The sequence below is a fragment of the Cydia splendana genome, chromosome 17 (genome assembly GCF_910591565.1).
Source record: "Cydia splendana chromosome 17, ilCydSple1.2, whole genome shotgun sequence".
Lineage (NCBI taxonomy): Eukaryota > Metazoa > Arthropoda > Insecta > Lepidoptera > Tortricidae > Cydia > Cydia splendana.
Genome location: NC_085976.1, coordinates 16,881,164 through 16,899,694, shown reverse-complemented (window position 1 = coordinate 16,899,694; position 18,531 = coordinate 16,881,164). Strand labels below are relative to the sequence as shown.

The 18,531-nt window shown below is 39.7% G+C and overlaps 1 protein-coding gene across 3 annotated transcripts; it reads left to right on the top strand.

The window, feature by feature from the left end:
- The first annotated feature begins 3,552 nt into the window (after positions 1-3,552).
- On the top strand, positions 3,553-18,427 carry LOC134798929 (tropomyosin-1). Of its 3 annotated transcripts, XR_010145284.1 has the most exons (10): positions 3,553-3,714; positions 10,985-11,148; positions 12,000-12,154; positions 12,765-12,869; positions 13,532-13,649; positions 14,175-14,276; positions 14,707-14,884; positions 16,932-17,082; positions 17,175-17,792; positions 18,132-18,427. XR_010145284.1 is itself a non-coding variant. In XM_063771360.1 (8 exons), exons 2-8 carry the CDS (start codon positions 11,035-11,037, stop codon positions 16,281-16,283), a joined length of 855 nt encoding a protein of 284 aa, XP_063627430.1. In that variant the 5' UTR covers positions 3,553-3,714; positions 10,985-11,034; the 3' UTR covers positions 16,284-16,345. The 3 variants fall into 3 exon arrangements, 2 of the variants coding, with proteins under 2 accessions (XP_063627430.1, XP_063627429.1); XM_063771360.1 differs by lacking the exons at positions 16,932-17,082; positions 17,175-17,792; positions 18,132-18,427 and adding an exon at positions 16,201-16,345; XM_063771359.1 differs by lacking the exons at positions 16,932-17,082; positions 17,175-17,792 and having other exon boundaries at positions 3,554-3,714.
- Positions 18,428-18,531: the final 104 nt, after the last annotated feature.

The following is an 18,531-nucleotide window of genomic DNA, read 5'->3' as shown; positions in this document are numbered from 1 at the left end:
ATATGTAAACAACACTATAATTATATTAATTTAATTTAATTCAGTGCATACCTATTTATTCAGATTTAATTTTGGAGGAAAAAAGTTACCACTAATTTTGAGGTTATAAAAAATCTGATAAAATAATTTTTAAGAAAAAAAAACTGACTTCTATGGGGACCGGTGAAAGATTATTGTAGATGGTGCAATATGTAGAAAAGGAGGTAAAACCACCCACTTTTCTACTAGCATTTCGTTTCTGTAAGGGTCGTAGTTCTAGCCTAACCCAATCCATTCCTCTAATAGCAGTTCGGTTCTGTGAGGATCGCAGTTCGAACCTAATCAAACCCACTTTTCAAGTAGCATTTCGCTCGCAGTTCTAACCTAACCTAACCCTTGTTCGGTTCTGTGAGGATCGCAGTTCAAACCTAACCTAACCCACTTAACGGCGCATGCGGTGTACGGGGGTTTGAGCGGGTGGGGCTAGTAAGATTGGCTTCATCATACTTTATACCTACATTTTATGGTAGGTAATCATACTGGTTTATTTAGTTAAGGTGTATCATAAAAGTGGTTTTCTGGCTCAAGGTCCGGGTCTGAGTCCGGGTCCGAGTCCGAGTCCGGGTCCGAGTCCGAGTCCGAGTCCGGGTCCGAGTTCGGTTCCGAGTCTGGGCCTAAATCCGGGTCCGAGACCCCGGGTCTCAGTCCGGGTCTGAGTCCGGTTCCGGTTCCGAGTCCGGGTCCGAGTCCGTGTCCGGGTCCGAGTTCGGTTCTGAGTCCGGGTCCGAGTCTGGGTCCGAGTCCGTGTCCTAGTCCGTGTCCGAGTCCGTATCCGAGTCGGGGTCCGAGTCCGGGTCCGAGTTCGGTTCCGAGTCCGGGTCCGAGTTCGAATCCGAGTCCGGGTCCGAGTCCCGGACCGAGTCCGGGTCCGAATCCGGGTCCGAGTCCAGGTCCGGGTCCGAACCGGATCCGGGTATGAGTCCGGTTCTGGGTCCGAGTCCGGGTCGCAGTCCAAGTCAAAATCGAAATTCGAAATCACCAAACGTGTACTATGCGTCGTTGAAGAGTTCTGTTCTGGTCATCATCAGCAGTTCCACTTCATCAAATGCGACAGTTTTTAATGTAAATGCTTGATTTTATGATGAAAATACAAAAAAAACTATACGTGTGCCTTTCAGATTTGAGGAGTTCCCACGATTCCTCATGGATCCCATCATCAGAACTGGGTTTTGACAAAAACGGGACCAATCTGTATGCATATACATACAATCAAAAAAAGAATTTTCAAAATCGGTCCAGTAATGACGGAGATATGGAGTAACAAACAAAAAAAAAAAACAACCGAATTGATAACCTCTTTCTTTGAGATTTGGAAGTCGGTTAAAAAGCAGGTTATAGGAGGAAGACAGTCCTGTCTTTAAGTGTAGTTTTGTAGTTAAAGTGATGTCAAAACAAGGTAGATTTTTTTTATTCGAATATTCTTCCATAACGATCATAAAGATTTGTCTGAAAAAATTATTAATAACTAATATTATACTTCATTTTAAAATGGATTTTATCTGGTTTTGATACGACCTTCCGACCGACCACGACTTCCACTTCATTTTGCACGTCGTATCAAAATAATATCAAAACCATAACTAATTGTTACCTATATCAGAATCGGGCTCCCGATGTTTGTCAGCGCGTAGCAAAATGTTCCCTACAAACGAAATGGGCACGCTACGGCCTACGGCGTAGCACGGGTACGCGAAGCTTGCACCCCGAGAGGGTGACAGGCCTATTCGGATTTCGAGATAATCACAAGATCTTGAGACGATTTAGAGATCAACTAGATCTACATTAGACATCGACTAGATGTGACTTGGATATCTAAGTAATAACTTGTCAAAATCGTTCAAGAGGACCTCCAGAATCGCGGAAACGTCAAATTTGACATATCTATCTTACAAATATCTTTAAATTATCCGTATCGTCACTTGTCTAGTAGAAATCTAATTCATTTTCCGAATCGAGCCGTGACCTTCGGCGCGATTCAGGAAATGAATTAGAGATTAACTGGATACGATATACTAAAGATATGTGACGTCCCACGGGTAAAGGTATCTTATGGCGGTTGGCGCTTACGCTATTCTTAACGACGCGACGTAAGCACCAGCCGCCATAAGGTACCTTTTACCGTGGAACATCACATAACTTGACTATTTCATATCTAGTGAATCTCTAATTCATTTCCCGAATCGCGGCGCCAGCCGCCATAAGGTACCTTTTGCCGTGGAACGTCACATATCCTTACTATTTCATATCTAGTGCATCTCTAATTCATTTCCCGAATCGAGCCGTCTAACTGAAAACGCGTGCATTCAAATATGAATAAATATCTGGGAGACTGAGCTTTGCTCGGAAAACATATAAAAACTCAAAAATGCACGTTTTCTAGAGATAAGACCTAGCTAGATCGATTTATCGCCCCTGAAAACCCCCATATAGCAAATTTCATTGAAATCGTTAGAGCCTTTTCCAAAATATATAAATAAATATACAAGAATTGCTCGTTTTAAGGTATAAGATAAGATATAAGATTAGGGTTGGAATTGTTATTAGGATTATTAAATTTAAAAGTTACTAGGTAAGTAATGGTTTCCCGAGAGAAAGTGTGAAAAATAGTAGTTTTTATATTGTTTATTAATTGATGCTCTTTAAGAAAAGCTCAAGAACGAATGAAAAGCACTTTAAGAAAGAAGAAGAAAAATGGATTTAAATACTTAGCATTAACTTAATCCTATTTTAGAAATATAATAATAGTAATGCTAGTAGTAACAAGTAGTACTCGTACAAAACATACTTATAAGTTAAGAGTTGTTGTTAGTACCGACCCTATAAGTACCTATAATTACCTACACTCAAATAGTATATCTATAAACATTCAAACAACATACGAGTTCTGGGTCTGGCTGAACGTCCCTGCGCTTGCCAAAACGCTGCCAGTCGCAGACAGCCCAGCGTCACAAAGTGCATACTTGGACGTACCCGATTCATTTAGCGTATGCTATCTAGTGTTATTATTTGTCTTTTATGTTCCCAAAAGCTATACGAAGATGATGCCCACAATTTTGAGAGGTAGTACACCAGATAACAATGTCGTGAGGTCGTGACCGGCTTTGGACTAAGTCAGACCTGTCCTTATTATACTACTCTTTGGTCAGACCTACAATCGGGTACAGGAAAGATGTTTATTTAACTTTGAGATCGTTTTAACCAGTTAAGGACTACGATAAACAAGAAACGCCTCTGTAAACTCTCGGCTTTTAAGTTTAACGCAATGAATACAAACAAACTTTATTTACAGATACCGTCATAGATTATGTTACCGCGATGAAAGCACGATCCCATGGCGTTCGATACCGGCTAAATATAGTCCAGGCGATAAAGCAAAATGGAGAAATTCTGCAGGCGTGCGAGCAAGCGAGACCGTTGACAAATCACGACAGATTTAGCCGGCATTGACTGCGAACAGTGCATCGATCTATCGACCCGAACCTCGATGCATCATCGCTATACCCTTTGAATTGGAATAGTTTAATAGCTGAAAAGGCGCGCGAGAGCGTGACGGGCAGCAGAGTCTCTCGCTATCGGATCCTGGATTTTTGGCACCGAAAATAGCAGGGCGGGCGCTCGGTGTGCGGCGCTCGCGCAGTGCGTGTCGCTCCGCCGTGTGAACAGCCCGCTCGTGAGGTGAGTGAGGAGCGCGGGTACTCCACCGGGGCCGGATTGAGGCAGTGTCCTGCCTGAGGGCCCTCGCCGTCCGCGACCCTACTTATCAGGACTAGTACTTGGCTTAATCCGGCCCTGCAGCCAACCACGTTGTGACCAGGAAGTGGATATTGTGCCTGTGCAGTGTGGAGTATCCTAACTCTGGATTGTGCTCTTTTTTGGGTTCTAAGTGACGTCACAGTGTGAAAGTGAAGGCGATGCTTCTTATGGTGCGCCCGCGCTGCTGTGACTCGGGTTTCAGCGGCGGCGCGGCCTCGCTGAAAATACCTCGTCCCGCCCACGCGCCCGCCTTCGCTCCGACCTATTTGTGGCATGCGCACGGACGTTTATTTAGGAAACTCGCCTCAATTTTTATTTAGAATTAGACATGGCCCATATATCAAGTAATTAGGGCGCTCTGGAATGTCACTGGAGCTTTACATGTCGAATGTTTCCGTTTTCTAATGATCTATTTATACGCTTGGCTCACACAGAGTTAACACAATTTTACACGAATTCGCACACACTTTCACACTGTGAAACACGCTTGAAAACGATATGATGCAACTTTAGCATAAACTAGGGTTTGAGCTTATAGAGTCTATTCGGAAAGAGAAGAGTCGTGGAGTGTATTGGGCTCCATACATTCCACGACTCTTCTCTTTCCGCACAGACTCTAATCGACACGACCTTTTTAGTGGAAAGTATCAGGTACAAGCGATATGGTAGTTAACAGCTGTAAGTGACAGTGGGGAATGTTGGCACCGGATCAAACGGGATCTGAGGCCGCAACTGAAATATTTGGGCCGGAGATACTTTGATACAAGTGGTTTAGATTTCAGTAAAATAAAAACTAATGAAAAGAATGGCTCTTTGTGGAATTCCTTGTAGAGCTTTAATAAAATAGTAGATACCTACATGAATAAGACTATTGCATATAGATAAATAAATAAAGTTTGCGAAGTTATGCACGTAAATCATGATTTCAATAAATATTTTTTTTGGTTTATACATTCAATTACTAACTTGCGTTCCTTATCATTTATCGTTTATTTTAACGTTTTGCTTTAATGTTATGTTTGCGGAACTTTAATCGCAATACGTAATAGAAGTTATATATATATATATATAGTACTCACATTACGATACAAGTGCGAAAAGCAAGAAATTCGCAACGAGTGGCGATAAATTTAAACATGACCAAAGGGAGTGTTTTAAATCGACACGAGTTGCGAATTACTATTTCGCACGTGTATTGTAAAACGTTTTACAGTACGAGTAGGTACATATCGTCGGGGATAGTGCAATAAGGCGTAACTAACAAAGGCGATAGAGTTCTAAATTCAAACAATGTAACAAAGAAATTAGACCTTACTGCATTTTTTAGTTACGCGGTATTGCACTATCCCCGACGATATGGCCCTTTAAATTTTCGACATAGGCACGTATTGTGCTAATTACCGCACTAGTGCGGTAAAGTAGCACTATATGTACTGTAAAAGTTCATTGACCATCCCGTAACACTTTAAATGACAAGGATGCCTTACGTTTTTGCGATTTTTAATAGCTAAGCGCGTTGTCGACGTAAAGTTGTCAGATTTTGGTTTCGCTGATAGGTATAAGTCCTAATCGGATGCGCACAGACCAATCTGATCCCAATCTCCCTTAATAATTTTTTAACGAATTATTTAGGTAGACAACAAACATTGTGTGCCTTTACTGTAAACTCTAGTTATTTGCTACTTGATGGCTTTATTCATAATTATGAATTAGCTATGAATCGTTTGTCTATTATCTGTCATTTTTGACTTATGTATTTGTCATCATCTTCCTCGCGTTATCCCGGCATTCTGCCACGGCTCATGGGAGCCTGGGGTCCGCTTAGCACATAATCCCGAGAATTGGCGTAGGCACTAGTTTTTACGGAAGCGACTGCCATCTGACCTTCCATACCAGAGGGTAAACTAGACCTTATTGGGATTAGTCCGGTTTCCTCACGATGTTTTCCTTCACCGAAAAGCGACTGGTAAATATCAAATGATATTTCGTACATAAGTTCCGAAAAACTCATTGGTACGAGCCGGGGTTTGAACCCGCGACCTCCGGATTACAAGCCGCACGCTCTTACCGCTAGGCCACCAGCGCTTGCTTTTTTTTTGCTATTTGCTAGAATGAAAATATTAAAATATAAATTCGTATTTACAGCGCAGAAATACGGTAAACAAATTACTTTTCTTGGCGGTTGTTATGCTAGGTGGGGTACCTATTATTTGAAATAGGTTTTCGTCATTACACAGACAATGGTATTACATCTGACGTGGGCTTTAACGATAGATTTGCCACGACTTTCTGCCCACACTTTGGGCGTTTGCCAGACGGAATCAGCAAGGATGGAGTGGCTAGTTTACATAGTTTTGGAATAGAAAAACTGGAGAACATTAAAAACACATTAATCAAAACAAAATAAATTGGAACAGATTGTGGAATGACGTCGATGAAGTCACTCTTGAGAATAACGGCAATGCCAAGAGCGAAAATTTCAAATATTGTAACTAAAAATGCAAAGTTCTAGTATGACGGATATGTCGAAATATTTGCGATGTCACAAGCTGGGAAAAGTAATGTGGAATCGCACCCTTATACACTTGTAATATTTCATAAAATAATTTGAAAAAAAAAATCGTACATACTACCTACACAAACAGAGTGCACTAACTGTCAGATACCTAAGTCGTATTTTTCCCCCGTATATAATTCGGTAAAAGTACGTAGGGTTACTACGTGTGGCCCCTAAATGTAATTGGCCACTCTTAACAAATCAGAAAGAAACAAGGCAATAGAAGTCTTATTCTGGCCAATAACAGCAGTCACCCTACTAATGTTTTGCGTTTAGGATTAGAAAGATCTTTAAAAGAATGTAATCCGGACGCTTCCTGCCGTCATCATCATCATACAGTATTTACTGCTAGTAGGGAGGAAACGAAACATTTCCTACTCTCACAAACATCATGCTGTTTAAGTTATTATTGTAAATAAGTTATTTAAGTAAGTAATAGATAAAACGCCGGTGGCCTAGCGGTAAGAGCGTGCGACTTTCAATCCGGAGGTCGCGGGTTCAAACCCCGGCTCGTGCTAATGAGTTTTTCGGAACTTATGTACGAAATATCATTTGATAATTGACCAGTTGGTTTTCGGTGAAGGAAAACATCGTGAGGAAACCGGACTAATCTCAATAAGACCTAGTTTCCCCTCTAGGTTAGAAAGTCAGATGGCAGTCGCTTTCGTAAAAACTAGTGCCTACGTCAAATCATGGGATTAGTTGTCAAGCGGACCTCAGGCTCCCATGAGCCGTGGCAAAATGCCGGATTGCCGGATAACGCGAGGAAGAAGAAGTAAACTTTAGTATCTGGTATTTATTTAACAACATAGTTAAACCTGTAGGCCAGAAGTCTCAGTGCAAGTAGTGCAACGCAACGGGTGCAAGTCTGCAAGACATATTGATTGATACGGGCTATTTTAATCTTCAATAATTAATTTATATGTATGATGATCTGCAGCCCAGATCTACGGACTAAAATAATAACTGTGCCGATGTTCAGTGCCAGAGATTTGTTTACTTTTAAACAAACACGAACATGAATAATAAATAAAAGAGCATATTTACGGCTCGATTCGGAATATGAATTAGATTTCTACTAGACTTCAACAAGTTACGATACGGATAATTTAAAGATATTTAAATTAAGTAAGATAGATATGTCAAATTTGACGTTTCCGCGATTCTGGAGGTCCTCTTGAACGATTTCGACAAGTTATGACAGATATCCAAGTCACATCTAGTCGATATCTAATGTAGATCTAGTTGATCTCTAAATAGTCTCAAGATCTTGTGATTATCTCGAAATCCGAATAGGCCTGTTATATTTTACCAAGTTTAATATCGATTAACCAAAAATGTTAGCTATATTTAGTTTAAAAGAGTAAGCAATTTCATTACTTTTATACGTGACCTCTGTAAATATACAATCGTACTGGACACGCACTTAGATAATGTATGTAGGGTAAATATATCTGTATATAACATTAAAAGGGTTATTACTTTAATTTAGTCTCAAATTCATACAATTAACAAAATTATTATTAAGGGGCTGTCCATAAATTACGTCATCGTTTTTTGACGATCTTTGACCCCCCCCCCCTAAAATCATCCAAAAATCATGCTTCAAATGACCCCGTTTCCTCCTACGACATGCTACCATCATCCGATGTCCAGACCCCCCCCCCCTAATTTGAAATGACGTAATTTATGAATAGCCCCTAATTAAAACGAAACGCTCGTGTTAAACCTCTGATGAAAGACTGCTGAAGTTATGGACGCCTAAAATTGGTATTAATAAGCGCATTTAATTATATTTAGAGGCAATAATAGTATCAATTGGGGTTGTCACGCCGTTACCAGATTCCATTAACACGAGAAAACACCCAGAGGGATTGTCCGCGGGATTAACCCTATACTTAGTACATTTCAGTTACACTATACAGGGTGTCCCTAGCCATTGGACAAAGCCGAAATATACATATGCATTAGGGTATTTAGCAATCGGTGCAAGCAATTATATAACAATCGGTGTAGCAGTTACGAAGAAATTAACAAATTACGATTTTTTTACTTTGGAGCAACCTGTATGTTAATAGCTCCTGAGGTAATAAATAGTATGAAACCTTCTTCGACCGTTTTGATTATTTTTATTTTTATGACATTAATAAGATTCTGACTTTTGACAAATGTCATCATTGCCGCACATTTTCAAACAAATTGTCAAAAGCACTTCCAAATGATTAATACAGTATGTTTCTTTTTGTTGTCGATTATTGGAAATAACTTTTGTTTGATAATTTATTTTTTTATCTTTTGTTCATAATTAAAAAAATATTACCGTTAGAGCATTTCTGAGAATTACAACCCTATGTGGGATTTCAGGGTTTGTCCAATGGCTAAGGTCATCCTGTATACTTAATATTATACCTACTGTTACTGAAAAGCCAAGAATTACTAGGGATTTGAGTACCTAACACTATACATGTAATATAGGTGTACGTCTTTTCACGAAACATATTTGGAAGTATACCATTGTCGCATTCGGTTCATTAAGGTCATTTAACCTCCTTATTTTCCTAATAGGTTTTCTAACCATTCGCATAATTTGGATATGTTTTCTTATTATAATATACGAGACACTAACTAAAAAATAACTTCTTTTGTAAATCAATATCGTACAATAAAATAAGTCAGTTAACCTAACACACTCCTCCTCGCTTCGCTCGTCGTCGCACCTATCTATTTTCTGTCTTCCGTGATTGTAAACAAATGAAATATAGTGGGAAATTATGCGAATGGTTAGAAAACCTATTAGAAAATTAAGCTATTGGAAAATTAAAATAATGGGAAAATATGCTAATGGTTAAATATGATTTCGGAAAAGGAAGCTATTGAGAAAAAATAAAATGGTATAAATTGCGAATGACAAAAATATCAATCTGGAAAAAACGATTTTCATGGCAGCGTTGTTGATTTAAAGGAAATATTTAAAATATTTACATCGTGAAATATTTTAGCTCACAAAATTATCAAACCGTATTGTAAACAAACTTTCTAAAATTAAACATGGTTAAATCGATATAACATTAGGTACATAAAGTGAACCCGAATGCGTTTAATTATTATTATGCACCCATCTGGTATTGGCTCCGTGCCAGTAGTTGCATAATTCCATGCAGGAAAAGCCATTATACATGACATAATCTATTTAAAATTTCATTATGGAAAAGACTTCGTGTTGGTAACAAAACCGACAATCCGAATTTTATTAGGAAGATGCTATTTGGTAGATAGATAGTCATTAGTTGTTAGAAGCGCTGGTGGCCTAGCGGTAAGAGCCTGCGACTTTCAATCCGGCGGTCGCGGGTTCAAACCCCGGCTCGTACCACAATGAGTTTTTCGGAATTTATGTACGATATATCATTAGATATTTATCAGTCGCTTTTCGGAGAAGGAAAACATCGTGAGGAAACCGGACTAATCCCAATAAGGTCTAGTTTACCCTCTGGGTTGGAAGGTCAGATGGCAGTCGCTTTCGTAAAAACTAGAGCCTACGCCAATTCTCGGGATTAGTTGCCAGGCGGACCCCAAGCTCCCATGAGCCGTGTAAAAATGCTGGGACAACGCGAGGAAGATGATGATGAGTCATTATTAGTTATTAGACATATATGAACTAAGAATAAACAAAAATCACTAGACTTATAACAAACTGTTAAACATAAATCATTTTACATAATAACACAAAACGTTATGGCTTAATAATTCTTATTGGCCGCATTAAGAAACATAAAATGTGCTACAAAATCTATTTTAACACCAGAATCTCGTATACCTAAATAGACATCTGATTGAAAGCGACACGTTATTAACTTTTGACACGAAGAACCTGCATATCTAAACAGTAGAGCAAATTTTACGAGGCAAACTTAGAGCTTACCTACTGAAATAACCCAAATGAAATTAGTTCGCTGAACAAAAAACAAGGTCACAAAATTATGTAACGCAGCTCCCGTGACGCATACTAATGTGTTCCTGAGATATTATGATATTTATGTAGAGTTTGTGAACATCGCAATAAGAGAGCTTTCTATCTGCGTCCCTGTTATTTTCATAATGCAAGAGCGATAGAGACTCTCTTTAACTTCGATCCGTCTTGTTCTTAGAGACATTCTTATTACTTAGTGTATTACTTAGATACGTAGCAATTGCACGTTATTAAAAATACATTAGCCTGACATAATATACAGTTTACAGCTCTGTAGGTATTTATGTTAAATTAATATACATATTATGAAATTGCTTAGGTACACATCTGCTGAAACCCTATTTATAATAAATGCTTCCACATTATATCACGACAAATTAACTGTGAAGATTTATTACCTACAGGAATTTGGCAAAGAAAATTAATTAGTTACAAATAGGCAGTTAAGTATTTATCAAATATATTAGCCCGGATATTGCAAAACAATTAGGTATCGTGCCAAAATTGTGAAGTATTTACTACAATAGGTGTCAGGGGTGATAAAGAGGCATCGATTTTACGAGTCTACTATCAAATACTTTAAAGATTTGTAAAAAAATGCCAGTAGTAGATTAGGCTTCTAATGTCCTGATGATGACTTTAATAACACATAATTTTTCATATTCCAGGCCCATTGGCGTATTTTCTGTAGAAAAAGCAAACACACAAAGCCGCCACCATGGACGCGATCAAGAAGAAGATGCAGGCGATGAAGCTGGAGAAGGATAACGCCATGGACAAGGCGGACACCTGCGAGCAGCAGGCCAGGGATGCCAACCTCCGCGCCGAGAAGGTAAGGTTCGTTAGATAAGGTGCAGGCAATGAAGCTCGAGGACAACGCCATGGACAAGGTGGATACCTGCGAGCAGCAGGCCAGGGATGCCAACCTTCGCGCCGAGAAGGTAAGGCTCGTTAGATAAGGTGCAGGCAATGTAGCTCGAGGACAATGCCAGGGACAAGGTGGACACCTGCGAGCAGCAGGCCAGGGATGCCAACCTCCGCGCCGAGAAGGTAAGGCTCGTTAGATAAGGCGCAGGCAATGTAGCTCGAGGACAATGCCAGGGACAAGGTGGACACCTGCGAGCAGTAGGCCAGGGATGCCAACCTCCGCGCCGAGAAGGTAAGGTTCGTTAGATAAGGTGCAGGCAATGAAGCTGGAGGACAATGTAGGGACAAGGCGGAGACCTGCGAGCAGCAGGCCAGGGATGCCAACCTCCGCGCCGAGAAGGTAAGGCTCGTTAGATAAGGTGCAGGCAATGAAGTTCGAGACAATGCCAGGGACAAGGCGGATACCTGCGAGCAGCAGGCTAGGGATGCCAACCTCCGCGCCGAGAAGGTAAGGGGAAACTTCCAAAAGTACAATCCATCCCACCGTCCCACTCCTTAAAGCGAACATAAGTCTACTCCTACATTTCAATTTACGTTAAGATTGTCCAGCAATAAGGGAGAAATTAAATATTCTGTAAACCATGTCTGTAATATTTATCCGATAGACCATAGTGCCATTTGTTGATCAAAGCACCACAGGCCTATAATATTCCTACCTATATTTTACTTGCCTTTATACCAGTCTCTACTGTTACTGCATGAAACAGAGCATTTCTTTCCACACCCTGTCTAATCCAAAATGTCTTCTTTCCGTAGGTGAATGAGGAAGTCCGTGAGCTCCAGAAGAAGCTGTCGCAGGTGGAAGAGATCCTCACCCAGAGCAAGAACCAGCTCGAGGGCGCCACCAAGACCCTCGAGGAGAAGGAGAAGACCCTCACCACCACCGAGGCTGAAGTCGCCTCCCTCAACAGGTTCGTACCTACTTTCAATCGTGTACTTTTGTGTCTAGCACTTATCTATAGGATTGCGATTTGCGATTTTATCATCTCACATATCAAGTCGTGCCTCTCCCTTGCAATTCCATTATTCCATCTTAAGCAAAGAGGAATAATATGACTCGATGTAAAGTAAAGAACTATGTAACGAATCTTTGGCCATGTACCATAGGGTTCCAGGGGTTGGTCTGCCTCATTCCGTGTTATAGGTGTCGTGGAAAAACTGGTTTGAATTTGGACTTTGTTGTAACGAATTGGATAAGTTTTCAATAGCTGTTACGACTATTGTGCAAAGTGGGCAGTATTGAGCTCCATGTACTCGCTTAAATTCATGAATTTTATGAAATTACGGGTTTTTGTTGCTCATGTAGAATGTCTATACCTTCTGATCACAGCACTAGCACCTAAAACGTCTTTAATAACGCGATATGTCTCTTCTTCCTTGTCGTATCCGGCGATAGCGACTCCATTAACAGTTCTTATCCGGATTATGAAATGACCTAATGTGGCTCGGATAACCAAACTTTATCTTGAAGATGCGGTCACAGGTTGCGCAATATGTACTCATATGTTGTTCTTTACACAGGAAGGTGCAGCAGATTGAGGAGGACCTTGAGAAGTCCGAAGAGAGGTCCGGCACTGCCCAGCAGAAGCTGCTCGAGGCCCAACAGTCCGCTGACGAGAACAACCGGTCAGTACTAGACTAATTTAAGAGGATATACCAGCTGAGGCCCTTCTCAGATTTGAGAGTTTTAGGTAAATAACTCCGTCGCGATGACGGAGACGGCTCCTAAAAGTGCGATAAGGACAACTGCAGCTTAAATAATACGTAAAAATCTCAGAAATCGAGGTTGTGTTCTCGACATTTTACTCCCCCAAAACTTAACTTAGCGTAACCAAAGTTAGGGAACGGAATAAGAAAGAAAATTTTCTGTGTCAGACCGTTTTGATTTTTGATTTACGGCGCATTTATTTGGCCATTTTAGCGCTGTTTAATTTAAAGTAACTTAGTTATTATAAAAACAAGAATATCAAAAAAGCAAAATGTGCAGACGTAGATACCTACAAGTAATACTGAACTCATATAAAAAAATATTCATCTAGGGCCAAAATGCAGAGAGGAAAATGTCGAGAACGCTTGTATGGAAAAATGACCACTAATCACTAAATGAATCCTCTTAATAGTAGACAAAGCTTCCGCCAGCAACTTCGTCCGCATACTTATTGTTAGAAAAAATGGATCACCATTTTCACCCCCAATGTACTGGCCTGACGTGTCGTGTCGCTTGACGTAGCGCTTAGCGTAGATGGACCCTATTTAACTTAGGTACTTACGGGGCGTTGTTGTTACAGTATGTGCAAGGTGTTGGAGAACAGGGCCTCCCAAGACGAGGAGCGTATGGACCAGCTCACCAACCAGCTCAAGGAGGCGCGTCTGCTCGCCGAGGACGCCGACGGCAAGTCCGACGAGGTGCATTCCTTTTTTATATCATGAATTATGAGATAATGTTAATGTTTTTCGGAACTTATGTACGAAATATTATTTAATACCAGTCGCTTTTCGGTGAAGAAAAACGTCGTGAGGAAACCGGACTAATCCCAATTAGGCCTAGTTTACCCGGGTTGGAAGGTCAAATGGCAGTCGATTTCGTAGAGCCTACACCAATTCTTGGGATTAGTTGTCAAGCGGACGTCAGGCTCCCATGAGCGAGACAACGCGAGGAAGATGATGATCATGATGAGATAATAAACATATCGATCAATTTACTTAGATGGTTGGCAGTCCTCAACTGTACGTTTCTCCAGAAACTTCTTTCTGGCACAGCTAGATTGTGGAATGAACTGTTGCCTGCGGTATTTTCAGACCGATACGACTTTCAAGAAAAGGTCGTACCTACTTATTAGTCATCAGTGGTGTCCAGAAGTTGTACCTATATGTAGCTAGGTGATTAGATTATGTAAATATTGGTACTAAATAAGCTGATATGATGTCCAGGTGTCCCGCAAGCTGGCCTTCGTTGAAGACGAGCTGGAGGTCGCTGAAGATCGCGTCAAGTCCGGAGACTCCAAGATCGGCGAGCTTGAGGAGGAGTTGAAGGTAACTATTTAGTTTGGACTCACTTTATCCTGGTTTTAAACTCTTGTCTGAGTATAATAAGGATCCTGACCGAATTTTTCTTCATATTTCTTTCTTAAATTTTTTCGAGAACGTAAATCTTCTGCTTTATACAGCACAGCCGATGTTTAAACCCACGTTGATTGACTACCACACACAAAGATTAAGACTAAGATAAGTCTGCAGCGATTTTGATAGCATAGAGTAGACTATGCAAGTGATTTTTTTACGTCACTGTCATAATTTCATAGAAGTTTAACGTTTAACAAAGGCAGCCTGTAGTTGCAGGCGTTCATAGGCTACGGTGCCTGCTTACCATCAGGCGGGCCGTACGCTTGTTTGCCACTGAAGTGGTATTTAAAAAAATCTAACTTTCCATTGCTAATATTTAACCAAATTTTCCTTACCCCAGGTCGTAGGTAACTCCCTGAAGTCCCTGGAGGTGTCCGAAGAGAAGGCCAACCAGCGCGTGGAGGAGTTCAAGAAGCAGCTCAAGACCCTCACGAGCAAGCTGAAGGAGGCCGAGGCCCGCGCCGAGTACGCCGAGAAGACCGTTAAGAAACTGCAGAAGGAGGTCGACAGGCTCGAAGGTACGGTCACATTGTCTGTGGTCTTTGTTTTTTTTTATTTGTCCAGGAGGCCTCACCAAGATGGCAACCGTACCATCACGCTCCGCGATTGTTGCGCCATTTAGGGTCATATAGTTCGTTTTTTTAGCATTAGAAAGAAGGTAAGCGAACTTGACATGTATTTTAATTGAAAAACACGTTTTAAAAATAAGTCACTGCAAATACCTATGTAACAATTTTGAATCTAATACGATCATTTATATTCTTCTGCTTTCATAAGTAATAGTTACTGATTTTTAAAAAGTGTTTTTCAATTAAAATACGTGTCAAGATCGCTTACCTTCTTTCTAATGCTAAATAAAACGAACTACAGCTAAATGGGTTGTTAAATACTTACGCTATAGAATTTACAATTTAACAAGAATCCTAAATGGCATAATAATCACGGAGCGTGACTAATATACATCGACGACTAAATAGTTTCTCCCAAGAGTGTCTCATTTCAAACACAGACGGAGAGAATCATACTGTCTTTGTCTTACGCTTGTACTAGTATCTAAAAGAAAGGGATGAGTATAATTTTCCTGGTTCTTACTGATTGACAAGTTGTGTTTGCCAGACATATTGAAGACAAAATGTTTCATTGGGATGACACGATTGATTTATGCTCCATAGTGCATAATTGTTTTCCATCGTATTTTCTCGGGAACGTTCGTGTTTGCCATGCTACTTCAGTCAACTTCAGTACTTTTTGTACCGAGACTGACTGAAATAGCAACACACGTTCGTATGTTTCCGTAAAAAATACGAAGGAAAATAATTATGTATATACTACATCTGTACGAAAAGTCACGTGTCCATTTCCATACATTATTTTTACTAATGACTTGAATTTTCATCATAAATTGTAATACGAAGCGCGCTCTTCAAACTTAATTATTTAATTAACGCTGGATCTAACAATTAAGGAGAACTTTATAACTTCTCTATTGAAGCTTTTTAATCAACTTTAAAACTATGTTCTTCACAATAATGCATTATAATAGTATCGAGTATATTGATTGATTGATGGATGGTATCTTAACAAATTTGGTACCTAATACCTAATGATATTGTATTTATAACAGAAGAAGACTATTAAAGCAATATTGCCGATTTTATATTGGCAAAAACAAGCTTCAACAACTAAAAAATATGTTTTCTAAATTCATCATTGAAACTAAAGATCACGGCGACTTTAAATCATTGTTCGATACAGAACTGTTACTTTATACTTGAATCAACTCGCGTGATTTTAGTTTTATTGGTCTATTATTGTCACTTAACACCATTTTCAGACTTGTTATTCAACGAGAAGGAGAAATACAAGGCCATATGCGATGACCTCGACGGCACATTCGCCGAACTTACAGGATACTAACCGCTTAAAGCTTAGTTGAAGACAAACCGTCCAACGCGCTTTCCGTAGCCCATAGCTTTAAGCCTATTATTCCTGATAGTGCCCCCACACAGGCAGTTATAACGTCATACAACATCATGTGCAGCTATGTAGTGACTAATTATTTTCCATCGTATTTTCACGGAAACGTACGAGCGTGTCTTGCTATTTCAGTCAGCCTCGGTACAAAAAGTACTGAGATTGACTGAAGCAGCATGACAAATACCTACGAACGTTTCCGAGAAAATGCGATGGAAAACAATTATGCACTACATATGTAACAGGGACAATATGATAGTATTGATAGTGTTCTAGTACGTTGTACTTACCACATAATGTTATACTAAGTAAGTAAGTAAGTATAACGTTAAATAACTGTCAGTGTAGGAGCACCATGAGAAACTTCCTTGCTGTGTAGGATAGGAGAATGGGTGCCGTCTTCTATTTTACTATTAATGCTTTACTTTTCACACTAACTTTCTATTTTTAAATGATTCTCAACGCGCTGAACTTCAGATGCCAAAAATTGTCTTAATAATTTTTGATCATTTTCTTTTCCATCAACTTTACTTCGATCCTGACTTTCGCTGCAAAAGGGACTATTATTATCACATTAACACCATTTTCCAGACTCATTGTGGAAAGAGAAGGAGAAATACAAGGCGATATGCGATGACTTGGACGGAACATTCGCTGAACTCACAGGATACTAACCTAACCGCCCTAGCTTAGTTTAAGACAAAACCGTCCAACACAAGTTATCCGTAGAGTCCATTTTGTACCATCGCCTCCACTGTTAACTGTGCATTGGTGGACCTTATGCCTTTTGTAATAAAGTCCACAGATGTACAGTTAGGAGTGTTTGTAATTGTATGCCCTTCGAGGAGTTTAGACTCCTCGCCTACGCGTGTTTACGTGTAGCTGATGAGAGAATCAGCGCAGCCATTTCCGTTTTAATTTTCTTTCACGCTAATCCCCCTGTTCTTTAGAGGATTGTTGACAGTGGAGCCAGAACACATTTTTACACGAGAAAAAATAAGGAGCGCATTTATTGTTTCTCGGTAAAGGACTAGAATTGAATTGGAAATCATTGTAATACTGTTTTCACATATAACTGTTTTTGATTTTAACTTATAGTGTAAAAAAGTGTTCTTTTATACTCATTTAGCTGAACGTCTAGCAAATTTTGTCTATGTCGAGTAGTTTAGCTTTTAAACAGAAAATAAAATTGTCGTCTTTTGGGGCAATTTGTGACAAGACATTTAGGTAAAGCTTGCAAATCCTTGTCACGAGGGTTCTAAATGACGACGGTGGTTTTTGTATAGATGCAAAAGCTGACTTAATGCATGGAAATAAAGTTTAAATTCCGAGCATGCTAGAAGCTGACGTTCAGACAATCCTGTTTAGATCGCATAGATTTAAGGTCCCGCTTTTCGTGTTGTGACTAACATGTCTTACGCTTTGCTGCTACCGGCGGACAATGCTTTCAAGGTACTGGTTGTTCTTAATTAAATTAGACTAGTTAGGGCAAATAGACAAGTTCGGACGTCTGTTCGAACTTTGCTATTCGCCAAAATTATTCTAAAGTAGGATTTTAATAATAGTTTAGTAAATAAAGCCGACGCTTGCGCTGCAAATTAAATTTAATTAGTAACATTATAATTTTAGTAACTATCTTATTTCACAATTAATATTTCATATTAAAATGCTATAACTTTCAATTCGCTTTTCATAAACTAATTTCACCATCAATTTTAGACATAGAGCACCAACGTAGAGGAGCAGTCAAGTAATTTTTTTTATTCTAATAAAAAAATGTCCGTTCAACAGACGAGCTGGGCATCAACAAGGACAGATACAAGTCCCTGGCCGACGAGATGGACTCCACCTTCGCCGAGCTGGCTGGATATTAAAAAAAAAAGCTCCCGCGCACTCCAATACAAACCCACGAGCCCTCTCTTTCTATCACACTCGTGCGACAGAGAGAGACTCTTGCGTTTGTTTATGTAATAATTCATACTGCTGCCTGCAGAAATGAGCATCGACTATCGTGATGTATAATAATATTTATTTATTATTTTATGTAAATTTATTTACGATTTTCAATAAAATTAATTTATAACATCTATTGATTTCTTATTTTAGTTTAAGCCATTTCTTAACGAGGACCAATAATAATTAAATACATAGTACAGTCACCTGCAATAATATGTTACTCTTCGAAGGCCGC